The 27,514-nt window shown below is 44.2% G+C and overlaps 1 protein-coding gene and 1 long non-coding RNA gene across 5 annotated transcripts in view; one reads left to right on the top strand and one right to left on the bottom strand.

Annotated features, from left to right (window-relative positions):
- Positions 1-5,423: 5,423 nt before the first annotated feature.
- The window catches only part of PARD3B (par-3 family cell polarity regulator beta), a 413,251-nt gene continuing 391,160 nt past the window's right edge, over positions 5,424-27,514 (bottom strand). For all 4 annotated transcript variants that reach the window (XM_055718425.1, XM_055718428.1, XM_055718426.1 and 1 more), the window contains one exon: positions 5,424-10,189. In XM_055718425.1, coding sequence (XP_055574400.1) covers positions 9,835-10,189 — 355 coding nt within the window. In that variant the 3' untranslated portion in view covers positions 5,424-9,834. The remainder of the gene's footprint in view (positions 10,190-27,514) is intronic.
- LOC129736630 (uncharacterized) overlaps positions 14,201-27,514 on the top strand; it is a 30,461-nt gene continuing 17,147 nt past the window's right edge. Inside the window, exons 1-2 of the long non-coding RNA XR_008733535.1 lie at positions 14,201-14,470; positions 25,410-25,478. This is a non-coding gene — a long non-coding RNA (uncharacterized LOC129736630). The remainder of the gene's footprint in view (positions 14,471-25,409; positions 25,479-27,514) is intronic.

The following is a 27,514-nucleotide window of genomic DNA, read 5'->3' on the forward strand; positions in this document are numbered from 1 at the left end:
ATGTCACTGCTGCCAGCCAAACCCATGACTGATACAAACCACGTTGCAGGATGACTTCAAACATTTGCTGGCATCCCTGAGCCAGCCCCTGCCAGGGGAACAAACAAGTCCTACAGAAAAAACCACCATCATAGAGCCCCTGCTGCAACAGTGACCACCCCGGCCATGCTTTAGGACCTGCTGCTCTGGTTGCCACCTCGCTCTCCCCTGTACCCCTCACACAGGAAATTTTGGGAAGCAGCCATCCTGAGCTGAGGAAGCCCAGGTAGATGGGAACCTCAGTGTGCCCTGCACAGCAGGGCCCACAACAACACTGTCTCCCCCAGTGCCCCATGTTGCCCAGGCCATCAAGGTGACGTGCCTGTTACCCCCAGTCTACAAGGAAGAGGGAGGTTGCAGGGCTCCCTGGTGCCTCCACGCATAAGACATCCTAGGAAGGGGAAAAGCCACAACCTAAGTGAAACCTCACAATTTCCCCTCTTTTCCTAATGCTAAACACAGAAGAAAAGCCACAGGCGAGAGCCTCAGGAATTCAAACTTGGTGAATGCTGCCTCCGCTCTCAGGAAACTTGGCCAGAAGTAAACATGCAGAGGAATGTAACTGTTGCAGAAGATGGTGCTTGGCTTTTCAAATCCAAGCCCCTAAATACATTGTGCTTTGGCTGTGATTTAGCGTTCCTGCTTTGCTTTTCTGTTTTGTAGCAACGGCAGTGTAACCACTCTCTAACCCATCCTCACCCTCCAGCCTTGTTCCCATCACCGCTCTATCCACTCTGTTGTGCCATCAAAGCAATTTGGGGGACTGAGTTGGGAAATGATCCATGTTAAAAACAGCCCAGTGAAGAAAAAACTAGTTAAGTCTTTTTTTTTCAATAGCAGTTCAGTTACCTTTGTCCTCTCACAGCAATGAAAATCCCTGCAACTGGGGAAGGAGAAAGGACATTGGGGATGGGGGGGGGGACCAAGTGCTAGGGGGGAGGGATGGGGCAGGAGGGGGAGACTGGCAGCACGACTGCATTAAATGCACATTGGACTGAGGCCTCACTGTTCTTTTGTTATATATAAAGAAAAATGAGTGGCCTGGAGGGCTTACTTCCAACAGAGAGGACAGAAGAACAAGGAAGGAGGGAAGCAAGGAAAGACATTCTCCATTGCAAAGAGGATGCGTGCATGTGCCTCTGTGCACAGACCCAGAAACACTCTACTTGTCCCCAACACTCCCGTAACTGAGTTAGTTGTGGTTGATTTGGCGGAATCTGAATACAGAGCTGGCAACTGGACATATTAAGAGCACCTTTGATTTCCTCTGCTTGCTGAAATAACCAGTAGGCCATCAGGCTGCTTAACATAATCTTAGAGCATACGATTGCTCTAATTTATGCTTTAGACGTGCCACCTGCCCTCCCCACCTTGGCCAGGCCAGTGAGGACACTGCCGCTGTGCCATGGCCCTGGTGCCTGTCCAGGAGCACTCACCCGCTGCAGCAACTCTGGCAAATCTTTTCCACAGCCGTGGCAGAGGCCTCCCTGCAAACTCAGGCCACCTCTACAAATTGTCACTTACAGAGATGCAGGCGTTGGAGTGATGTGTAACATGTGGAAATGCTGCTCTGTCTGAAAACTTCCTCCTTGCTTTGCTGTGCGTGGCTCAGTCCTGGTTGTTCTGTACATCCATCGACTCATGAAGGTCACCGTTTCCAGCACTTTTCTCTTGTGCATACATTGCTGTTAACTACTGACTCTCCTTCGGAGAGAGGGAATGGCTAGAAGTAAACCAGCTTTTAGATCAAAAGCAGCAATACCTAAGTATATATGCATGTATATATGTGCATATATAATTAGGAGGAAGGGAAAAGGGAAAGGAGGAGGGAGGGAAGGCTGGTTCATTCACCTTTATTTACTGATAAACTAGTTTCTTCATATCTGTGCTATTTTTTATTCTCTTTTCATTCCTACAAAAGTTAAGGCAGATGAAGCCTCTTAAAATCACGCTTCCCGGTTTGAAAATCTAGGCTGCAATATTTTTTAATATTTTTTTTACTCTGGGTTGAAAGATGTGATGTATGAAAACTCCAATTTAACAGAGCCTAGAGATTAAATCACATTGCATAGGTAAGGTTTTGGCAGAGAAGCAGACACTGCTTCCTAACCAGTACTCAGACTTTGGAGAAGAATAGGGTAGGTTTTAATGTAAGTTTACTTTTCCTGTAATGAATTTTAATGACAGCTTTCACAACTGCTTCTGTGATTCCTAAGAGAAAATTAAAAACCTACACCTTGAAACTTACACGACAATGCTGCTAACATCTTGCAGCTTTTGGCATTATCTTGGAGAACCTTTCAGTCCTGTTTCTATGCCACATTGTTTTCCTCACAAAATGTATTTTAAATATGAAACATTGAATGTTCATTGCTTCTTTACATCAATTTTATTCATTACTTGCTGGAGGCAAAGGGCATGGTTTTATATAGACTCTTCATTGAATGTCTTATTTTGCAATTTTACTCTACTGTACACATTTCCCAATAAATTATTTTCTTTCAGATGCAGATATTCTTCTGGAAAAGCGAAGCAGGGCTGTTTCCTCTGCACTGAGGCTTTGGTTTTTTTTTTCTGTGAGCACAGCCAACTCGTCTGGCTTGGGTTAGTTTGTCAGGCATATTTTGGGAATGGTTTGAGAATTAATTCTGTTTTAAAGACTATAATCACCTTTTTGGCCTCTGAAACTGGTTCAGGGTTTTTGTGCCAGGCCAGCAACAGAACAGCTTTTGTGCACGTCAAAGGCATGTTCTAGACAAGCAAAAAGATGGTGGAGACAAAAATCTGTGTCTTACTTGCAATCTATACCCATGAAGCAACTGAATCAAAAGTGACTGCAACTTGTCCCTGCCTGTAATGAGAGCACAGCCCCAGCCAGCCGTGTGGGACGCCGGCCGGGGCTGCATGCTTTGACTCTGTATCACTTTCAGGTGCCAGTAAAACGTGGGTTGTTGGTCACTTACGCTCACAGATGGCTCAAGGCTTCTCAGCAGTGAAGGCAAAAGTTATGTTTGAAGGTCAATATGGCTTTGGGGATGTCAGAGATCAGGAGGAACTGGGGATAAAAGAGGCAGCTAGGGGAAGGAGATTTTGGTGGTGTCAGTGGTACCCAGGGAGGTGAAGGGCAGCGTGTGGGGAGCAGGCTGTGAGATTTGGGTGGCAAGAGGTGATCTAGGTGAGGGGTGCCTGTCCCTCCTCGTGCTGGTGATGCGTTACCTCGTAACTCCTACTTGCTCTTCTCCTTCCTCCCTCAGGCATGGGTAGCTTTGTGCTGCAAACAGGTCCTGACTCTTGGCTCAGTGGAGGCGTGTCACAAGCCTGGGATGCAAAATGGAAACTGGGGAGCAGCAGCCAGCGTATCAGGAAATGCCACCTTCCTTGTTGGTACGTGGACTTCACACATGTGGGACAATCCCCTCTTCCCTCCACCACATATTTGCTGCTCAGGTCTGACACGTGTTTTAATTTCTTATCCCTGTTCCTTTGCTCCAGTTGCCTCTCCCTATAATTCCCGCGCACCCCGCCCCCCCCCCCCCCCCGACTCCGGTTGTCTGTATCAGGCACTCCCTTCCAGCCCGTGAGGAAAAACAACGGCAGAGCTGCCCTCCCAGGAGCAGATCCCGTGCTTGTGAAGTAAAATGGATCCCTTCTTAGTCTCACTTGTCTCCATACTTGCGCAAGCCGTGCCTTGGTGCCTCCGCACCTTTTCTGCAGGGATGAGCACATCAAGCGCAGGGAGCCTGAGCAACCTCCTTAGACCTGCAGAGCCTTTGAACCAGAGGCCTCTGGGGCTTATTAGAAGCCCTGAATGCCTTCTGGGAGGCTGCAGAAGCAGCCCAGCTCCACTCCAATCTCGGTAATGGCATTTTGCTTCTGAAAGCCTCTCAAGTAGCACAGCTGCCAAATTGCAGCAGGTCACTGCATTTCTGCTGGGGTGAGTAACCCAGCTCTGAGACCCTCTGTGGGGAAAGGCATTACATCCCACGCTGCTTACAGTAGAATACACGTCTCATGAGGGTGTAGCATGGTTCATTAAAATTAATTAACAGTCAAATGGTTCCACATACTACTTTATGCAGACACAGCAGTGACTGCAAAACAAATCTTAACTCGTGCCCAGGTCCCAGGGAAGCGAGTGCTGCTGTGAGGAAACCGTGGGAGACCACCACCAAGGCAGAAGGAACACCTTCTGAACACCTTCTGAACCTGCAGTCACTGAGTTTCCAGCTTTACTGGAAGTTTTCCAGCTTTAACACACTCCTAGTTTGTCTTTTGCCACCCTTTGTACAACTTCAGCAGGAGAAACCGAGGCATTGCTGTTTAATTTGTTCAGTTTTTAGCTGAGTGCAAGTTATCACCCAATAACTTTTAAAATTGGCATCTCTGTGAATTATAATTTAATACATACTAAAACTGACTTGCCCATGAACTATCTTCACCATAAATACCAAGATCTGCATTCAAAATGTTTTGAATTGCAGTACATGTGTATTTTTACTGAACCATTACCGCAATTTCTGCTGTATCTTGTTTTGTAAACCTCCTGGCACTTTCCTGTTCTTCTGTTTTGTTCTTTTACTCTTCCCTTTTTGTTTGTAATAAAACAAAATTTTCATCTTGAAAAGGCTACATTCTTCCTTCTCTTTTCACTTTTCACTTAAGTATCTGCTATTTTGAAAATTATTTAATCTAATATAACACTCTTGCCTGAATCTCAGTGTGCTCTGCAATGCAGCAGCTCTGATCCCATAAAGATTCATTTGTGCTTGTGCATAATCTGGAGTATGAAAAGCAGTGTCATCAGCTTCAGTGAAATGACCCACATACCTCACGTACCTGTGTAAAACTTTCAAGGAGTCCTAAATCTCCGACAAGATACTGCTGCAGCCATCTCACTGAAATACAGCCTCAGCCGGTGGGACCCTGTTACACAGCTGCAGAACACCTCCGTTATCAACAGCAAGTGAAGAGCTCGACGTTGAGGTGAAACTGTCTGGGGAACTTAAGCAACAAGCATGCAGTTGCCTAAGCTGAAATTTGTCAAGACGGCAAGCGACTTCTCTCTCACTTCTCCCTTCAATCAGGGCTATGAAATCAGGACTCCGGCTCTACAACTGAAGACAATGCAGATTTGAGAGGGAATCAAGTTAAGTCCTATGATGTTTTTTTTCTACAAGGAAGCACAGGGCTGTTGTATTTTTGTGGTTTGGTTTTTTTTTGTTTGTTGTTTGTTTTTTGTTTTTTTTAAAGTCAAAAAGTTACCTTACCGATCCTTACCCGGCCTGATCATGCATGATCTTCTAATATCAAATCACATCCAGGAGTGCGGATTACTTTGTAGATACAAAGAGGAAAACGACTGCACATACAAATACATAATCATATATAGTCTTAAAGCCTTTATTTTAATGCAAAATAAAACAGGTAAAATTTATATAGCCATATGTAACAAAAGATCAAAATCTTTGATGTGGTACTAGAAAAAACTTTTCAAATTGTGTGTTGAATTTCTCCCCCAAGACAATCACACGCAATTTTCAAATCAGTTTCACTTAAACACACAGGTATTGCCAGGATCACAAACACCTCTCTCTCCCTCGCAATAACAGAATAGTGTCTTATAAAGCCTTTTTTTCTATGCAGAGATAGCAAATAGCGCTTCCGATTTTGCATGCAAGGCTTAAGAGACTCTGCAGAACAGCTGTGACAGAGCACAGGTGTAGGGCCTTTTGGAAGTGCAAAGCAGTCCCTGCTCAGTGCAGCGTCAGGATGCGGCCCTGGCAGAGCAGTCAGTAGGATTCACTCACAGCACTAACTCTCTGATAAACAAATCTGTGATGGCTGGGAGGAGGAGGTAGCACAATTCATCTGTAAAAAAATTAGGCAGCATGTGAAGCTATTTCTAGATCAGGAAGCTGGAGTGAATTAGAATTCAGGGCTGCATGCACTTTTTCAAGGCAGGAGCCTTTTTTTTTTTTTAATGCTTAGTTCCCTACCCCCTTTTTTTTTCCCTCCACAAAGGGCAACTGATATCTCTTTATGCATTTGAGGGGTGCCTAGAGACTTCTGCATCTTAATATATCACAGTGGTAACGTCTGCTCACGGGCCAAGATCATGGCTCACTAGTGGGTGGTCACTCAGAAAATCCACAGGCTCTTTTTCTATCTCTTAATCTTTCAACTGCTGGGCCCGGCTGGCCCTGTGCCAGAGCCAGAGATGCAGGCTGCATGCCACCAGCTCAGGAAATCAAAGCTTCCAGCTTCACGTGAAAGCGGGCCCCTCTCCCCCTTGTCTTGACTCCTGTTCACACGCACACTCACGGCACGCTGCTCTGGTGGCAAACCCAAACTCTCCCTTCACACCAGCTACGTCAGTAACTTTGCTGCTGGACTGGCACATTTTGGATGAGGGAGTGCGAGGCAATTACATGTCAAGAGCTTTTCAGACTCATAATTTTCCCAAACATATGGACATATGGGGAAAAGAACAACTTGTTACTTAACGGCTCTTTTGGATTTTGCAAGTGTGTATTTTCAACCGTCAGTTGTAGCACCTCGTGAATTCTGCACGGTACATATTTTTCCACAATATGGTGCTAAAATCATACATTTTACACTGCAGAGAAGCTGACTATATATACTGTAGTTACACATCATACTTTTGAAAATACCATACCTCTACCAGATATTAAACCAGCAAATGGCAATTTTCTCCCAGAACAATGGCACCAGAGATTGATGAGGTGCTCCGTAATACTTTTTGGTCTTGTTCCCCTAGCTAGGTCAGACTGTTCTTCCTCCTTAGCTCCTCACCTGTAGGATGCATCCATATATTATACTTGTAGCATTTATTTTTTTTTTTTTTGGAAGAAGCTCTGTACTGGTCTAACAGCAGAAGCATCATTTAATAACCTGTTGGGTAAGATTAACAGCTCAGAAGGTGTTCGTTTGATCTGTCCGCCTCAACTGAGTGGAGCCGATGCAGTCAAGGGGAGGTCTTAAGGAGAGATTCAGGTTACAGGGAGACAATCGCGCAGGTCCTTCAAAGGCTATAAATAACCCAGGAGCTGTTTCCATCCAGATTTTATTTGGCCCTGGCTCTTGAAATACTGTAAATAAGTTCTGTTCACTGTGCTGTGATGCCATTTGAAGGGTTAGTTGAGAGTGATTTATAAAGGCAGTAGCTTATATTCAGAGCTGTTCTTAATTGTGGCCTGGCTTGATAAAGCCACTGTCGCAACCATATTAGTTTCTTTACAGCTGGATCAAATGTATCAGGGGTTATATTTCAAGGAGGGAAAGGAAAGTATTTTAATTTGTTTTTGCTTCACTTTCAGCGGGCCTTCATAACTCCAGTGGCTACCCTGTGGCTGCCAAGTCCTAGCTGAATATCCTACAGCATCTAAAACTCTTTGAGAGAAGTACAAGGCTGTGTACAGCACGTACACGACAGGATGAGTTTCCTCAGGGAATGTGCCTTATTTATGGAGGGTACCAAGAGACATCCAGCTTTACATCCAACCCTCCCTCCAGAGGTTTTTCCCTCTTACATTACTAGGGAAGAGGGCAGAAAGAAATGGAACAAGAACCGAATGCAGTTGCTTCATAATCTGTGCATTCCTCTCCCTCCCTCCCACCAATGCTTCTTCCTGACTGGATTCAGAGCTGTGTCTGCCCCTGCCCCAGGGAGTCCAGCCCTGTATCTGAATCACGGAGATGTTCCTCCACCACCCCAAAGCTGTCTCCTCTTCCCTGCTTCCCAGCCCCGCTGATGGGTAGAGAGCAGTGTGAAAGCAAAGGATAGAGCCTGCTGGCCAGCCTGGCAGCTGCACGTGCTCCCGTGCCTCAGGGTTATGCCAGTCTCTCAACAGCATTAGCAGCAGAAACGTTGCCTGGGATTAAATGCTGCTTCTCATCAGGGCCATCATCTGCTTGGGGTGGCCCCTGGAAAGCAGCAGTGCACAGACCCACCCTGCCCTGCACCTTCCAGACCTCTTACTCTAACGAGCCCTTTTCCCAGGGGTATCTAGTAAAGGGACACGCTCCTAGAAGGACAAACCTTCCTCGTGGTATTTAATACCTGGGAAGTGACCTATGTGATTTAATCTGTTGCATACCAAAGGTGTCAAAAAGACATCAAAGAAACTCTTGTGCTTAATCCTGGGCCAGGCCAGTTTCTCCTGATGAAGAGAGAAGCCCAAACAGTTTAATAACACTCCCCAAAAGGCAGAAGTAGAGGAATTAAGGACACTTGAAAACTTCACAAAATATACTTCTAGGTGGCAAGTCTGTAAGGTTTCTCTGTGACAAAATCCTTGAGACAAATCTCTGAGCATCCACAGTGCTGTTAGGCCAGGTAGCACAGGTCCCACATGTTTCTGACCTCCTCCCAGGCTGGCTGGCTGCAGAGCAAACTCAGGCTGCGCAGGGCAAAGGGCCAGGCACATACAGCACTGCCCTGTCCCCCCAGCCCTGCTGCGCTGCTGGCCCCCTCTCCCCATCCGCACATCTCTTCCTACGCAATGCTGCAAACAACTTGCTACAAACAGCTGTTCCCTCCTCTTCCTTCTGGGCCCCAGGGTCTTGAAGCCCTCCCTGTTGCTTTCCCTTGCCTTTTCCCTCACCCCTTGCTGTGAAAACCCCCTTTCCCTGCTGGCCCCTGGCTGCAGGAACTCGAGTAGTTTGGCACTTGGCACTGGCCTGGCACTGCCTGAGGCTGAGCTTCACTGGGGGCACCGAGGGTGGCCCCCGCACCGACAGGTGCCTTGGTGCGGCGGCAGGCTGGCGAGGGCAGGGCACGCTGCCGGCAGGCACTGCGCCACAGCCCCGGCCAGGAAGGGGCTGCCCTGCCGGAGCCAAGGCAAGACCTGATACAGGAACTTAATACGAATTACGGAGTCCGTGCCTGCGGTCACTGCCTCAGCCACTTCTTATAGGCCAGCTCCACTGAAACCCCGAGAGCGACACATTGGCAGCAGCTGAGGATCTGATCTCCGAGGTTTACGTTTAAAGAGTGCGCACTAAGAAACACTCACAAGCGCACACACACGCACATCTAGAGACACACACTTAGGTGGGCGGCTGCCTTGTCCTCTGTGAGCCTGCCCAAGCACGGCAGCTAAAACTTCACGCCTTACTCCAAACGCAGTAGGTGCAGTAAGAGGAGAAGCTCGCTACACAAACTGCAAAAAATGAAGGCTACAAGATAAATGCTGGCACCACCAAACAGAAAGAGGAAGACAGAGGCCAGATTACAAATGTGGAACTGCAGCATCCTTAAAGCACAGAGCTGCTGGTCTGAACATGCCTGGAATGTGGCTGCTACCTTCGCAGCAGTCCCTTGTCAACTCATGATCACACACTGGATTACACAAGATCCCCGGCTTTGCACGAGGTCCGTACTGCATGCTGCGTTCTCGCTTAAAAGCTCTTCAACAGCACTCCGAAGTAAACTCTGCCCTTATACAGACAGCTACGTACTGTATAGGTGTAACTGGATTCGGTTAATAGCCCTGAGGTGTATTAAGTGTTGCGCTTCATTTCTAGCAGCCACTTTCTATTTTTAAAAGGAATTACAAAATACTCAACTGTCTGTACCTCACATACTCAAAACACATCGTACCTCATGTGGCTTTATATTGCCTGTTAGAAAGCACCTACGCTGAGCCCAGCTCAGTAAGAACGACTCCAGGTCTCGTGTGCCATTCTTACAGGCAGCTACGCTTGGGAACAACTTTACAAGGACGATGTCCAACGGGATTCCTCCTGGGCTGTGCTGGCCAGTCCAGTGTGTGGCTATACAGCTGCAGTCATGGGGTTCTTCTGCCTGGGATCCTGCTGTCTGTACTGGTACTGGTCTGGACTGGTCCCACGGTGTCGGACAATTTCATTGTAAGCTGGTGCTCGGTGGGACTGAGGAGGGGAAGGTGGCACATCCTGCCGGAGGGGTCCTTTATGCTGGTTTGTGACAGGCTGGGCTGGATAGTACTGGGGGTACCGCAATTCTGCCACTCTTGTGTCTGGCACACGCATGTAGTTCCCCTTAGACGGGTGGACAACAGGCTGTCCTCCTTGGTAGTAGGGAAGATCTCTCTCTTTGTATATTACTCGTGGCCCTGTTAAATATTCCAGTGGCTCTGCAGGTCCACGCCTGAGGAGAAAAACCATAATAAAGCACATAAAAAGGCAGTCTACTAGCCCAGCGACACGTTATTGTACTCATGATCTATGTTTACTTTAGGAAAGGAAATGCCACCTCAAGCATGACAGGTCCAGATGAATAGAAAGAACTTCTGAAGGGTAACAAGCCTCCCACCTGCAAGCTACAAAAGTCCGTAACACCCAGGACGCTGGAGGAAGGGTCCAGCGCACTCCACAGCCCTTTCACAATGGGGGAGCACTGGAGCCCTTCAGCTCCCAAAGTCAGCCTCCTGTGATCCATTTGCCATAATGGAAACAAAGCCCCTCTAAACAATGCATGTTTGACTGAATCTTATCTAGCCTGAGGATAAACAGATGAGTTGGGTCTGCAAGTCTGCAAATCCCATAAGCTTTACATGCACAAATATTCACGCTTTCCAAGCCATTTCCCACTATTTTTTCTCCTAACATGTCAGACTGTAAAACTTTCCAAACACTATAGCTGGAAAAACTGGAACTCCTGGAAGAAACACTAGGGATATGTCAGGCTACAATACCTGTGTTTAATGGGCGAGCTGCCAATGGGGTTTCAAAAAACCCCTCCTGTGATCTAGAAGGCCTGATATTACAACAGCCCTGTAACTTACCTGCATCAATATGGATCTGACAAGCTCTAGTTCACGTGAAAAGCAACATCTGAACATGTCATCCCTGAGGATGTGCCACAGAGCTCTCTCTGTAGCTTTCTGCATCTTAATTCCATGATTTGCACTAATGAAGCACTGATATTTTTTCCTAGTACATCTTAACTTGTGATACTTTTGAAATGGCAAAAATAATTGTTCTTACAGACATGTCACCAGAGCATCCCAAAAAGTTCAACTCAATTAGGAATTTTTGCCAGTCCGATTGCAAATGTCTTTGCACTTTGGGCAAAACCTCCCATTGTCTGCAGAGGAAGTTTCTCTCCAAGTGAGAGGTGAAGGAAAATGGCAGGGTTTTGACCCAAAACAGAGGCTGAAAGTATAAATCAATTACACCTGCTCTGTTGCTGCAGGACTGAACTCATCAGCTGTTTAAATATTCTTTGCATAGATTTATTAAAACAGTCATCATTCTGGTACAGCAGATCAGGTGTTCACAATTCATCAATGCCTCTCTTTTGTTCACACAGTGATTTTACAAGCATGCTCCCTCTTTCTTAATCTGGGCTCTCAAGACTCCACTGGAACTTGTTTTGCATGAAGTAAAACAAAACATGTGGTTTTCTGCTGCACTCATTTAAGCCCATGGGGTAAATCATGGACATAGGCAATGAACAAACACTATCTGCCTTGAAATGAACCTACAATTCTCCCCCTGGAATAACTTAGTGCAAATGTTTCCTGTTTAAAATGGAAACAGCAAAAGGAAGAATTCCAGGCCTTGGACTTTTAGGACCCTATGCTCCCCAGACACTTTTTGCTTTAAAAACAGAACATTATAAAAGACAGGCACTCCCAGCTTCCCCCCCTCCCAGTGAGATAGTCCAGACAAAGTGCTGAAGGGCCTGAAGCCACCCTCTGAGATACTAAAAGGACTCTTTACTGCTTGTATTGAGACAACTGCTGTCTCTGCTCACACACCTATGCCTTGCAACAAAGCCTAATTTTCACAGCAGACAAAACAGTTGCTCCATGTATTTCTATAGGAAAACTTGTTCTCTAAGTCAGTCCCATTACACTCAGATTTAATTCCTCTGTGTGCAAAAACACCGTTCCAATCATAAAAAAGCTTCTTCAATGGTTGGAACTGCTTTCTGTCAAGCAGCAAACCAACAGGAAGAAATGTCAAACCTGCACCCATCACCTTTTAATAAAGATAATGCTCAAAATCCTGTATATTAGATTTTATAATATGGTCTCATCAGCAGCTATAATCAACCAAATTCTTGTGGATCACATTAGAAAGGGACTGAGCCTGGAACCTGCTCAAGAATTCACTGAAGAGCCAGCTCTTAACTGCAAAATTGAATTACTCTAAAATAACAAATTCAAGATTAATTGGTACCAAAATGACTGTTGAGAACAGGACTGAGCCACCCGCATCAGCTACTGAGCCTTTAGCACACAGCTCATCCCTCAACTCACACAAGAGCTCTGGATATTGCAGGAAAAGCAGCGGATGCGTTTTGCCATCCAGCCAAAAGAGCTGTTTCCAGGAAAGCTCGGCCAGTCTGGTTCTAGGGGACAGTGTGACACTGCTGCCACAGAAGCTGTGACTGTGCAGAGGGTAGAGCATTCAAGCAGCACTGACCTAGGACCGTGCAGTGAAGATGAGCCTGAGCAACCAGCAAGTGCGCCAGACCCGAGGTACGTACCCAAGCTGCTTGAGCTTGTGCCATCAGGTCTTCATTGCTGTTACCTATGCTACAAAACTAAATCCATCATTAGTTCACTTATAATTAGAATTAATACCACCTCTGGTTGTGTAGACAAACTGCAGAGGAACATGTGGATAGGGAAAAATCTTTCTTTAAAAAAATAAATACCCAGTCTGTCCACTCTCAGCACCAGTTTCCCTCCTCTGAGGGTGAAACACCCTAGGTGCTATCGTTCTCGAGTGTCTTCCTCCGAGTCAGGGCTCAGCAGCTGGGAGGAGAGGCTGTACACAGAGACAAGGCTTGAACCCACTTCATATGGAGCCTTTAGCAAAGCCCTGGGGAAGGTATGTGAGGGTTTTTTAGCAGCCTTGGCAATAACACAAGCAGTGACCTAACCAGTGATGACCAGAACTCTTGCATGAGTTGGGAAATGCTGGTAACTGCCCAGATGGCTGCCCCTAGGCAGCATGACCGGAGGAAACTTCATGAAAGACATCCTTGTGTCTGCACCACACTCTGCAGCCCAGTTCCCCTGGCGATCCCAGTGGGTGTCATGTGTGCAGGTACACATGCTACAGTGACAACGCTTTTCTTCCCTTTTACGGCCAGCACCACATGCTGAGGCCGAGTTATTTCCTGAGGATTCATTCTTCCCCACCTCCCCGCCATGCCCGGCGAAGCCTGCTCTTCGGGAGCTGCTCAGTGCGACCAGCCAGCATCCATAAACCTCTGACACAAACCTCCATCTGACAAGACTGAAAATACAGGAAAAACCAGCTCTTCCCTCCTCAAGTGTGTCAACTTAACCATCAGAAAGTCAATCTATTTAAGGTAGAAGAAACGCGTACAGGTACCAAGCTCTGGCTGTGGAAACGCTGTCACCATTAGGAGTGAGCCCGGGAGACAGGGCAGCTCCCGGCATGAAGAGCAGGCTCCTCTGACACAGCACCGTTTCCACGTGAGAGCTCACGGGGTGCAAGTATATGCCGTTGTTTATCCTTAAAGAAATTGCCATAACAACTCAAACCAAACACTTTCTACTTGGCAGCCCCTTGTAGATGCAATGTTTGTTTCTGCAAGAAGAAAAACCACCTCTGCCTTTTCACTTGGCAGACATTGCCACCTCTGAGGAGGCCCTAATGAAATTCTTCTCCCCTCCCTGGCTGTTTTTGTTGGCTCCTGATGAGTTCAGAGTTCACAGGGCCATATCACACCTCCCAAGTGACCCAAGGTTTGGGGGTCAAACCAATAACCTCAAGTGGAAAATCAGTGACCCAGGGGAGTGATCAAAAATCCACAAATTGGGTCAAGCAGGTCTAGCCACTCAAAGGGACCAGTCCAGGAGCGTGCCCTCTGAAAGGACATGCTGTGTAGGAGCTGCTCTGACTCTCAGCTGTTTTCCAGATTTTTGGCCAGTTGTTTGACCTGGGGGTCCAGTGAAATTAATGGCAGGCAGAAGGTAGGGAAGCTGGCACAACATCCTGAGAAGGAACTGATCTCAGAGCTCAAAAAGCGTTTTTGCTGACAGTTCAGCTCTGCTGGCTCCCACTGGAAGATACCACTGACGCGTGTCCAGCTAAAAGCAGAGGCTGCTGCTTCTGAAGCAAGCAGTGAAAGGAAGGGAGGCAGAAGCACCAGGTTCAAGGAAGGAGTGCAGCTGGTGGGGCAGTGTGAAAATGCACCCCTCAAAAATGTCATGGGCAAGGTGCCCCTTAAAATGTTCATTTTACTGTGAGGAAGTGAAATCTCAACTTCCCTGCAGGGAAATTATAGATCACATGGGTAGTTGCAAACATGTTTCGCCATATCATTTCATATGCTGGGTGGCAGCTCTTACTGGTTTATTTTCTAAATGATTCACCAGGGAAGAACTTGAAGAACTCCATTTTAAGCTTTAAGAGTCAAAGTAGCATCATCTAAATAAAGCAGGTAAATCGTGACTGACGTTCAGTTAACAGTATATGTGTTGTTTTTTTCCTATGACAAGTAAAGCCTGAGCTACTCTATCCCTCCTTTATTTATCTTCCAAGCACAAAGAATATAAAATCTAATATTTTCTGGCTTTGCTGCAGATTTTTAAGAGCTTCTAGGTTTATTTAAAACTGAACCAAAGGATTCAGAATACTTAAGAAAGGCTTCTTTTACCCAAAATGCTATTTAGTCATTGAAGTTAGATAGGTATCTCTACGCTTCAAAAACCTAACTAAAACGTTTTTTTCTTTCTGCAGTTCCACTTTTTTTTTTTTTTTTAAAGTCCCCATTTTAGTAATTCTTCAGTTGTGGAGAATCTCACAGGGCAGACTGGCCTAAATACCTGATGCTTCAAAAAACAACCAGAAAAAAATTATTTCATTTCAAGTTTACTCTGTTTCATTGTTAACCCCCATTTGCAGGTCACCTTTAACATCATCCACGAGACACATGCTTGGGTTATCTGAAAGAAAAGGAAAGCAAAATGACGGTCTGGCTGTTCATGCTGTGCCCCATCATGTTGGGGGTTTGGATTTCATCATGACAAAGAGTTTTTCTTGCCTCTGTTCTATAGGGAGAATCACAGAGGTCACCCTCTTAGTACCTGCTAAAAAGCAAGGAAGGGAATGCTCTCTTCTTACATCACTGTCTCCTGGCTGCTGAGGGAATATTTTGCAAGGGATATAATCTCACATGAAAAACTGCCTTCTTACTTTGTCAGGGAATACTTCTTGAAATAAACTTCAAAGACAGCCACAGACTAAGTGGCAAATGGAAAGCCCACATTTGGCTGCAGTCTCTTTCATGTCTAAGCAAGACATACAGAGACTCCGGGTGATGGCATCAGGCAGCTCAGGCTGCGATTAAAGAACAGGGGAAAGCAACAAGGTCCTATCTATGTCCAAATTCTCAGTGAAGAACTCTACTGTATGCATTGTGATTGCATGCTGCTTGTTCTCAGCCAGGAGGATCTACTTTTAAAGAAGAAAGGAGAAGCTGATGTAAGAATTAAATTATGCAAACAATCTTACAGTATCAAATACATTACACTGTCTTTATAAAGCTCTTCTCAACATACACTAAAAACAACTGACTAAAAAGATCATGTAGTCCCTATCTCTCCAGATACAGTATTAAAGACACTGCAGTGCTGTTTGTAGTCAGTGGCACTAAGAATTTCTGTTGCTTAATATTCAATGTGCACATAATTTAATATTTTTTTTTTTAAAATCACTGCAGGTTTCAAAAAAAATCACTGCATGACCCTGAGCTTCATTAAAGTCTGCCTCTGTATCTTAATAGGCAAGATACTCCTATAACAAATATTCTTTGCCGTTTCAGACCAATACTTCCAATGATGGGTTTTGCATTTAAAAAGCCACTAGAAATCAAATTTGGTATCAGTGCTAGGAAGAATCTGCAACACAAGGAAGTGCTCCGTGGCTGCTGTCTGTGAGAGAGGCTTGTATCTCTCAGAAGGCGGCAGATGTCTAGCAATGTCGTACTAACCCCAAACACACCACACACAGATTATTTATGAGCTGAGCTGGTGGAGGTGCTTTCTTCTCCTGTTCTTTTATCAACAATACAAGGCTAAAAAATCAGATAACGTAAACGAATACAATCCCTGGCTCTCACGTAGCACATGCCATGCAGAGAGAGCTGTTTTTAGTTTGAAGACTGTGTTTGGAATTCCTACAGTGTCAGGTTTCCAGTTACCAGACCCTCATCCCTGGGCCAGGCACGACTGCGGTTGGACTGGATTAGCAGAACACTCTGCAATGTATATTACATAGCTTTGACTTCTACAGGCTTTGCAGACCCATAAAAATAATGATCATTTCATGACCTGTGTTACCGGGGGGGGGGGAGTGGAAAAATCTCTCTCTCCCCTTTTTAAAGTATTCATGTTTGTTTTAGATTTGGAGGATGAGGGATCCACACAAGTTTGTTTGAAATTCAAGCAAGAGTACATTTCAGATGCAATGCAGACAGGCCTGATTCTCCTCCCTAGCAGGCAATTTTGCAAAGTTAAACAGTGGCCTCGACTGGCCTGAACATAAAAGCTTATATGCACAGTTTTCCTCTCTCTCTACAGTATCACAGCTTGGAATATTTAGAAACAAACAGCAAAAGCACCACAATCCCAAAAGGCAAGTGCATAGGCATATTTATATTACTCTAGTTGAAGTCTAGCCTTAAAGTGGCTGGAGAACAAAGTCCTTTTTTGCTTGCTGAGGGCTATGTTTTGAGAGAAGTTGCACCCTAGCAGCTCCCTGGGCAGTTCTTAGCAATTTAGGTGTCCTACTTGTTTTTATATCCAGGACCAAGCATAAAGTTTAGTCAGATACTACCTCTGCTTGCAGATAAGCAGACTGCAGAGACAACTCTAAGACAGGAACACAGCAGTCTGACAGGTTTAAAACTTTACAGTATGATTATTTAAGATTTCTTATGACAGCATGAACAGTCTATTTTGCATGCAAGCAAACTGATTGTTCTCAACCCCTAACGGAGCAAACTATGTCACAGATTGGTTAATATCAGAATTTAGAGTGCCATTTAATTAAACCCCTTCCCATCAGCAAAGCAATAAAACACTGCGTTACTCCTTTGCTCCAGCATTAGCTTATTTCCCACAGCCGACCTCAGACATGGTAATCCCATCCTGTAGGCAAAGCTCCCCTTTCTTTCCTTCCCTAAATCCAACCTACAAATATAGGAACAGCGATAATCAGGATTAAAACCCTCAAATCAACAGCAACAAAAACCCGAATATGCTAGCCAGTGCTCTATACATGCCCAATAAGCATTCAAAACAGCTAGTCCAATAATCCTTCCTACTCAATTCCTCACTTGTTTTGTTCATATGCTCTCAGGCATGGTACATCTCTTCTACCAGAAGGCACAAAATAAAGTAGCACCTATTGAACAAGACATCGCTATTCTGTGATCTCTTCAAGCTTAAAGAGATCTTAAGTAGATTGGTACTTTAAGTAGCAAGTCATTACAACATGTGTCATTTCACATGTTACTCATTATTCAACACAACATAATGCCGTGTGAGTCATTAACCTCTTGGCATTGGTAACCTACTCTCAAAGCTAAGCAGTCATGCTTGTTGCTCAGGAACCCCCATGCTCTGCCGGGGAGAGACCTGGATGAGATTTTAAGGTCCCTTTGGTCTTTTGTTTTGCAGATCAGCAGGGGCCGAAAGCTCTTCCTATAGACTAAAAAAGTTCTTGGCCTTTGGTCTCTTGCGTCACATTTCTGAGATGCGGGCCAAGTTACACCAGAGGGGAGAAAACTTCTTTTTAAAGGACATATGCATCTTAGGCCAGCAAGAGAAGTGAATGTTTCAGTTTCTCAGCTGAATTTTGCATTTCAATGCAGACTCAAACTAATATGAAGAAGTACTGAATGCATGCAGAACTGCCACTGGGGCAAGATGCTGAAGTGGCATCTTACAGCAGTATTTCTACTGCGTTACAGTAGAATGTGCAATAGCTCCAAAGGACATGGGGGCCCTGCTATCCCTGCCACGAGAAGAGCCAGCTACGTCCCTCAAGAGCAGGCAAGCAATGAGAAGGGAGAGACCCAGAGATGAGACCACAATGCTGGCCCAAGCACAAAAGCCAGAAATACTACCCAGATCTCTGTCTCACCCAAACCTCTACTGCCGATCCGTGCTTTCTTGGAGGCTATCAGGGTAGAAATTAAAGGTCCTGTGGTGGTTCAGGAGATTTTAATTTGATTTAAAAGAAATTCTGCTGCCTACCAAAATCCCGCTCTCAAAAGGAAACAAACACACTGCTCAGGCTCCTGGAGAACTCCTCCCAAGCAAGGAAGCCTCCTCCCTTCGCCTAACCATTCACAGCGCTACTGCTATCCATGCTGCTTTTGTAAAGTGCTTCCAAAGACACATAAACCCAAATTCTATCCTGTTCTCATTTTTCACGTGAAATGAATTTAAAGCATGGTGATTATTCAGCTGTGCTGTTCAAATTATTTTCAACAAATAACAGAAATCATTAAAAGAACCTTCCTAAGTAATAACAACCTGCACCCAGGTCTTTGCTATTCAGCTGCTGGGATCTTAACACGCTGTCTGATCTTTAGTGGGCTAGTAAAAACCGGTAAGAAGTGGTTATTAATGTTATTACCGAGCTTTTAGGCTTTTTTTTTTTTTCCAAAGTATCTCTCATTTAAATTAAAGCATTCCTTGCAGCGTTTTCTCCCATTGCCATGATGAAGCATGGCTGTCAATTCTGCCTCCAATGGCACAAACTGGGTAGTAAAACCATGCTTCAATAAAAAAGGAAAATGATTTTTGAAACCGATTGTAGCTGGTTATTTTTCCCTCCATTTCATTTCTTTCTGGGTCCAGACATTCTGTTAAACTCACCGAGATGTGTCATTCTTTTTTTTTCCCCTGTGGAACAAAGGCAAAGCTCAAGATCCAGAGGAGAATGATAGCTGCTTTTTGGGGGACCGTAAAGACAAGCAGCTCTTATTTCTTTCTTCAGGCAGTATTTCAGTCCCCATTGTTCCCCTACTGCTCATGTACTGATTTGCTCCCAAACAGGCAAACAGTCTGTAAGTACATCCTCCCCCCTGTATATTTTCTTTTGTTAGAACCATTCATTTCTATACAGGCATTAGATTATAGATTTCCTGGCTTGCCGCACTCCATTAACACTCTGGTAACCACCCCTTTTCCAGCCAGCCATTAAACACCACCTTTAATAATTGAGATTTAAAGGCTCAGGGCATGATAAACAGCTGAAGTTGTAACTTTACAGCTGCCTCTACAGAAGTGTGTAAATCTCTAGATTTGGATAGGCAAATCGGTTAATTAGACTTGCATTAAGTCACAAACTTTGCGGGTGCTCTGACAGCAGATGTCCTGAAATTGAGCTTTAAATAACAAGGGTCAAACCCCTCAATCCCACCGAGCTAGGAGAGACGGAAACGTCCCACCCGGTGCCCGGAGCGCAGTAGCACTGACTGCAGCTGCTGTGACTTGCAGACGGCTGCGAGTGCCCTGCGAAGCAGCCCATTCCAGCTGTGTTTATGCTGGCTTCTTCCTTAAGAGCTTCTACAGTTACACGAACATCAGTGCAGCTGCAGCAAGCGGAGCTACTGCTGACTGGACATGCTCTACCTGCTGCCCACGGTGAAGACGTCCCTTGTTTCACCACCCTGCAGTTCCCGCCTGCCAGTGCACAGGTTGCTCTTGCAAAACTGGGCCCTGCAAGTTGCAGGGCTGAGCGCAGCTTCCCCCTGCCCCTACCTGTGGCTGAACAAACGCTACACGGATGGCCCTGAGTCACTGCTAGCCAGTAAATGTTCAAAGCTGGTGAGATCCAGAGCTGCAAGCCACTGGTCTCTTTAGGGACATGGGCAGTAAAAGGTTAACCTTCAGTCGTGAGGCCCAAGTGCCTGTGCTCCATCTCTGCATGAGTTATCTCCCTGTTGCTGCATTTAAAAATACTGTATGTAATTAACTGTTATCAGGTTGTTAAGCAGTGTGCTGAAGTGTGAACTTATCATTCAATTGTTTCCTTTATTTACAAAGTCCCTGCCGTTCTCTAAGGCGGCAGCCTGGGACAGGCTGTTGACTTGCTCAGATGAGGAGGGTTTAGCGCACCAGATTCTGGTAGCAGAAGCAGATTCTGGAGAAGTGAGACACAGCCGTGAATCTGCTCAGTTCCTCAAACACCCCCTCAACACGCCCTGCAGAATAGCTGTGTGTGAATGAGAGACACACACGCCACTGCTACCAAATACATCACTCTAACGGTGCTTTGAGACCTGAACCACATAGCATGGAGGAAACGCACAATATAGCTCCCAACCACCGTAACCCAGCCTTACGGGCATAGTTAGAGGTTTTACTTGTATATATGGCACTGACTTTAATGCCTATAGATATATACAAGCTATGTGGGCCACTGACAGATGAAGACAAATTGACTGCTGACTTTCATCCACTTCTGTGCTCAGTTCTTCCCCTTACCCTTTTCATTTGCTGGACTTCATTTCCTTAAGAAAAACAAATCTGAAAGTCAGTGGACATCATGTTAGACCACAGGCTGGAGATGGGAAGACATGACAACACGATGAGATGTCACATCCCCTGCTGTCCTCTCTGCCTCCCTCCACGAGGTCTGAGTTTGGTTTCTTGGAGCCCATGACTCCCACCACTTTTTTTGCCACTTCCCCTTCCTGGCCTGGCTACTGTTCTCTTCTTTGGTTTCTTCCCCAGCAGTGCCAGCCCTGGCAATGCCTGCAAGGAGTCCAAGATGACATGAGACATCACCAGATCTATGTGATTGTCTGCCATGCATTCCTGGTCTGGGGCAGCACCATGGATCCAGCAGGACTTACTAGCATGGTCCCTGGGCACGCAGCATCCTTTGCTCTTTGGGAACTGGTGCAATCATCAACACCCCAGGCATATGTACATCCTCCCCCCCTCCCCCCCCAACACTTGTAACTGAGGAGATATGTAGCTTCTAAACAAATTTCTTCTGTGCCATCTGCACACCATGCTTCATGCCAGATGACAAGATAAAATTTGGAACAGCAAAGTTCTTGGAGCATGGCAACCTTCTAGAGAGAGCAAGCACAGCCTGTGGCAACACAGTTATATCAGCTTAGTCACATACCTAGAACAGAAGACATCAGGATGCTGAAGCTGGAAGTGGGAGCATACAGCAGAAGACAGAAAAAAAAATGCTTTAAAGACACACCAAAACACTGCATCCTTGAGCAATGGAAGCAATGCCAACAGCTGTTAATCAGTGATACCTTACAGAGGTGACAGCACAGCAGCTGGAAGATAGCGGCAAGCCAATGTTGAGGCAAAGAGAGGCTTTGGACAGCACCACCAGGTATAGACTTTAGTTTCTTTTGAACACATATATATGTCATGTGTCAAAGGCTACAGTGTGCAGTAGTCTTATGTGCAAGATGTGATGCTGTCAGTAGCTTCATCTTAGATCATGATGAACACCACCACAATCAGAGAGGCACCCCTACCCCATCCAGGAAGGCTACTACATGCCATCAGTGAGAAAAAGAGAAGCAATTGCACTTCCCTATCTGATCCTGGTAAGAACCTGGCAAAGATTCCAGACAGCATGTCTCAATTTGGCTGTGGGGGAAAAAAATAAAAACACCCTCTAACTTGAAACAATCTTTTACATAATGAATCAATCAATTATCTTTGCTCTAGTATGTTCAAATCAAGGGAATCATCACTGAAAATAACAACCAATTTATATAGCTCATTTAAAGCCACAGTAAGCTAGCTGCTGATTCACTAATGAACAATAAAGGTCACTACTACAGTATCATTCTAAGTATTTTCAGATTGCGTGATGTGATAGACTTGAAGTGGCAAGCTCATAAAAAAACCATCAAGATACTTTGCAGAGGGAAGTAAAGATGGAAAGAGACCTGTGCTCTGCCTAAATATCAGGCTGAGAAGACTGAATAACTCAATGCGATGAGGAACTTTGCGCCGGAGACTCAACCAGCCTCAGCCAAAGCCTTTGGATGTCAATGGAAGCATTTCAATGAGCTTTGGATTAGGCTCTTGTATAGGAGAATGGTATCTGAAAGGGGAGGAGAGGGCAGGGAGAGAATGAGACATCTGTATCCTGGAATGAAGTCAGGAAGTTAAAGCCTGACAGCCTTAGACAGCAAATAAATAGCTCAAGTACTAGATGTGGGTTGCTGAAATGCCTCACTCCACGTGGAAACATTCCTTTTCAATTGTGTCTTTCAGGTATTCAGAGAAAAGACTGGCCAAAATGTAGTTCATTTATTTTTTACTTTTGAGTCCTCATGATCTAGAGGGATACATATATGCAATTACTAAGAAACAAGACATCTACCAGATGAACAGCACACCTCTGCTACATGGATGTTACATTTATGATTATTAATAGTGTGGCAACTGGGGCAACGTAACAGAGTGTGCCCTAAACTGCAGTATCATGTCTTTGACTATCGCCAGAACCAGATGCTTCAGGAGAAGCTGTAATTAGCAGACAATTAATAGTCTGCATAAGCCTTACGGCATAACAACTTCTCCTTTCCTCCCCAGAAGCCAACTCAAACCAAAGCAACTATTAGTCTAAGTCCAGGTTTGCAGAAAGGTGCAGGTTTCAGAAACACAAAACACTTGGCGTGTCTGTACTTATAGATGTTGATTGTAAAAAAACCCCAACAACGATAATATTTGACAGACCTACTGTTTGAATCCCATAGGAAAAAAGCACAATATAGTAGAGAGAACCTATGGTGAGTTGAGAATGACATCTTTTCCAAACCACAATGTTAAATCTTGAATGCTGACTTGGGTTCCTCTTTAACGAAAATAACTGTAATTCTACTTTCAGTAAAATGGGATTTTCTTTAAAAGAACTCTGCAACATTTCAAAGGCCCCTCTTTTTTTAATGATCAAAAAGTAAACGGGAGAAATCTCCTGTCATATCAAGCAGCTACAATATAAACCATTACTCAAGAAGAATATTCCAGTTTCTAAGTCAGCAAAGCACAAAGCAGCAATACTATCTGAGGATGCAAAATGGTCTCTGTACACTAAAGTCCCTTGAAAAACTTACAAAACTTGTGGTATAAACTAGTACAACTGAAAATGAAATGTCTAAGCAGGAAAAGACCAGGGTTAAGGGTTCTGTATTGATTTTTTTTTTCACATCGGGATTAAAGTGATTTCAGCTGGGACCCAGAATTACAGATGTAATTATAATTTCCATTTATATTTTTAGACTGTGTACAAAGAAGTGTAATAATGGACAGCTGAACATTTTCCATTGTCCATTAAAAACGAAATGTTTCTGATGAAATCTCTCTAAGACCAAGGACCACTGCAGTAATCTCTCAATAACAGAGCTTTCCTCAGATGTTTGGTGACGAGAGAGAAGGGAGAGCTTTCAGCCCTTCACACAAAGAAATCAAAACCAAAATGACATTAAGGTTGCTATTCCCCTCAATAATACTAAAGAGATTCCAGGTTAAGATCAGTAACAAGTCTCTTCAAAGAAAAAGTCAGATTATTCATTAAATAATCTTTCTTGATATTATTTACAGGGTATTTAGCAAAAAGCATTGCATTACGGCAACATTAAGGAGGCATTATTTAAGCCACAGAAAGTGCAGGTAGTGAAAAAGTAAAATTTCTCTTAAGTACCACTGACTGTCTGCCATCCTTCCCCTACGCTTTACAATGCACGTTTAAGTCCAGGTTTCCTGGAGGCCTCTGATAGCGAGGCAAATGATTGCTATTGAAAAACAAAATGTATTCAAGGTAAAGCAGGTGCTTAAGTGCTCTGATGGATCTGGGCCTAAAAATTCAAGCTGTAAACCCCAACTCAATTTCAACTCACTAATTGAATTTGTGGTTTTTTTTGTTGTTGGCTTTTTTTTTTTTAAAAAAAAACAACCCTTCCTTTCATCTCAAACAGATCTGCTCTTTGCTTTCTGCCATAGAGCGTGGTGCAGTCAGTACCGCAGCGCAGCCTGTTCCGCTGAGCTGCTTCCACTTGCCATTCCAGAGGGGGCTGCCGCATACCACACGGTATCCTTACAGAAAATGCTCAAAACCAGCATGGGTGTATTCAGGCAGCCTAAATTCAGCCTAATTCCCTAGGCAGTGAGAAACTCAGATGCCTTCAGAGACCCCATCAAAGCTAATCAGAGGACTACCAGAAGTCGAGTCTGCCTGTAAGAAACAGTACGCGCAGCAAAGCCACACAGGATTTCTGAGCACAGCTGCTGGAATCCTTAAAGCTTTTAACTGATTTTGGAAATCTTTAATTGCTTTACATATAGTTATAAAGTGTGTTTGCTGTTTGAGGATCTTTGGAAAGACTGCTAGTATGTCCTTTCTTCGACTCGTTTTGTCCCAGCTATTGTTTTGGATGGTTGATTTCAGTTCAAAAGCGTATCTATTACCTCTTCAAGAAAGCAAAACAAAGGGAAAAACTGTGACCATACCATACTTCTAAAAATACATTCTTTTTATACTGAAGACATCTCAGTTTTCAGTAAACAAATATTCCTTTTCTTTAAAGCATAACATCTTAGACCGAGCCAAAATTCACAACAAAAATGCTAAATGAGGAACCAAAACCTGGTGACACATGGGTATGTACAACAGCACACTAACACTAGATCCAAGCAAAAAGCCATTCACATGGATTTTCAACTGTGAAAGCCTGCCGAGATTGGTTTTGTTTGCCAGGTTTTGTCATGATCTACAACAGACTACTCTCAAAGTACTTCACCTGGAAAACAAAGGCAATTTTTCTTCTCTAAATGAAGAAAAGTGCCAGCTACTCAACATCCGAGCACCTCCACTGGCTCGGGATTTTACTTGGTAACCTGGGCTGGGTTTTATTCACACATTTACTGCCCTCTCTGCCTGGAACTGGCTGCCAATTTCCAAGGTGCTGTCTCAGACTGTCTAATGCACAGATCCAATCTCCTTGCTGAATTACACCTGGAGTGGAACAAAAATGTCAGATAATTCACTTTCTATTAGAGTTAACACTCTCCTCCTCTTGCTTCCCATGTATGTTATACAGTGGATGTGTTTCCATGTTCTGCTGTTTTTTCAGCTGTTGCAAGCACATGAGCTATCAATTACTCTGTGAACAGAGAGAAGACGGTGACTTGAGGAAGAGTTTCCAGTTTACATGACTCCTCACCTCATCACTGCTCGAACATTTAAATGCATCCTGGTGGGCAGGAGGCCTGAAGCAGAGAGAGATTCCTTAGGCACTCTCCCCCCTGTCATTTCCCCCCTCATCGAATGGTTAATCAAAGCAGAATAACTCTTTAAACTAATACTTATTCCAACAGCTGTAGGATCTCACCGGCCCACACGGAACAGAGTGCAGCAGTGGAGGCCACAGCAATACCAGGCAGAAGGTATGAGTTCTGTCAACATCTCTATAGCCAGATTAAGTTATGTTTGGCAGACAAAGTTTTTGAGTACAGCAAAGACACTACCATTACTATAAAGATGTGGTTAAGTTTTTAGCATATGCATTATGGTATTTAATATATTTCTTAAATAAAGCTTGCTGAAAGTCTGACTAATGGCCTGTATCACATACCTACAAAGTTTTGCTAGTGTGTTTCTGGCATATCCATGACAATAGCTTATGCAGATTTTCTCAAATAATTATCGACAAAAGAACAGTATCACTGTGCATCTTGTGCTTTGTTTATACCAAATTTTAAAGAGCTGTTCTCGTAGAAAATTTGTACAGGTGCTAAGTGACAAAATTAGTGCTAATTTACATAACTATTAAACGCTAGAACAATGCCATCTTTTCCAAGCCTGGAGATGAGGGTAAAGATGCTTAAGAAAGCAGGAATTAATTTTCTTTAACAGAGTACAACAGGAGTTTTAGCTCCATGCTTCCTCTTAACAAAGTTACTGGTCCGTAACCACTAGTGATCTGAATATTTGTAATTCTTCAACAACCTTGAATTACATTAATTTTTAAGTCCTACTTTTACTTCACTTGTATCTGTGGTAAGATGGAATGGGGTGGAGAAGAACATACAAAGCAGGCCAAGATATATTCCTTTTTCTAGGATCTCCAAAATACAGACAGAGACTGCTAACATTGGTGGACAGAGTTCCTGGGGAAAAAACAAATAACCTCATCAGAGTTTACCAAATTACTACCAGACTGACCCATACAGCAAAGAAATGAAGGAATATGCTCTAACAGTGATCACATCTCAGTCTAAATTGACTGCTGACTGCAACTGGTATGAATATGTCCATGGATTATTGGTCAGGCTTACACTAGCTTCTACAATATTTCTTGCAGAATAAAGTGTTAGTCAATCTGTAACAATATACCCAAAGCATGACTTTCTAAAGTATCAGTTGAAAAGCAACATAAAAGCCTTAGGTGAATATATGGGCAAAGAAAGTTGGACAAAAATCTCTAGAATTTAGAATATTCTCTTGATATGTGTTTAAAAGGCTTCTGTGCAGAGAAATTAAATGTCACCTGCTTGCGAAATGGAAGCAGTTTGGCTGCCAATTGTATGACCTGTGTTGAAACAGCTGTTCTAGCAACTGATTTTACTATTAAATTCTTCAGTGATTCTCTTAATCCCAAATTAGATACCTCTTTCCTTTAATCACCAGTTTATATAAAAGCTCTCTTCTCACAAGGCAGGGTTTCACCAAGGATAACAAACAACTGCAGGTCTTCGTAAAGCACTGCTCTTGTGTTTCTCTATGGCTCACATCTCCCTCACCCTGTTTCTTATTTCTCAGTGGGTGGCACGCTGAGTGCTTATGACTCTGTCCCCTATGTGTCTGTAAAAGAACCCAGAACTATATTTGAGTTCCCGAGATTTCACAGCCCATCATTATCTTGCAGCATTCAATTAAGACTGTCCACATACAATTCACTTTCCTGCTTCATCAGTATAATCTTTCCTTTTTCTAGATACATACATAAGAATACCTATAAATGACCCACTGAAAGTGGCTTGCCATTAAAAGCTTGAAACTTGCTACCATGACAGTACAACTTCCTTGTTCTTTGTAACACCTTTCCCGTTTGTGGTGTGTGGTTTTTTTTGGTGGTTTTTTTTTTTTTGGTTTTTTTTTTTTTTTTTTTTTTAATGAGCCTGCTTTGCAAAGATTGGAGGGAGACAAAGGATTTGGCTGGATTATGCAGAACTAACTGCAGCCTGGCTCTGAGCAACTGGTGCCATCGCAAAGCTGCTGCTTGCTTACAGGAACCTAGCTGAGCTGTGATAGAACACAGGAGGTTCATGCACAACCCTGTGAGAGCTGCAGGAAGCTCACTCAAGAATCCTGTTCCAACATCCTCAAAAATCACATATATTTACACCTGATGCTGTTGGCTTCCCACATTTCTCCTTTGTTAGCTGTTTTTAAAGCATGTTTGCTGACAACCACCTTTCAG

This window comes from Falco cherrug, chromosome 8 (genome assembly GCF_023634085.1).
Source record: "Falco cherrug isolate bFalChe1 chromosome 8, bFalChe1.pri, whole genome shotgun sequence".
NCBI classification, from domain to species: Eukaryota; Metazoa; Chordata; class Aves; order Falconiformes; family Falconidae; genus Falco; species Falco cherrug.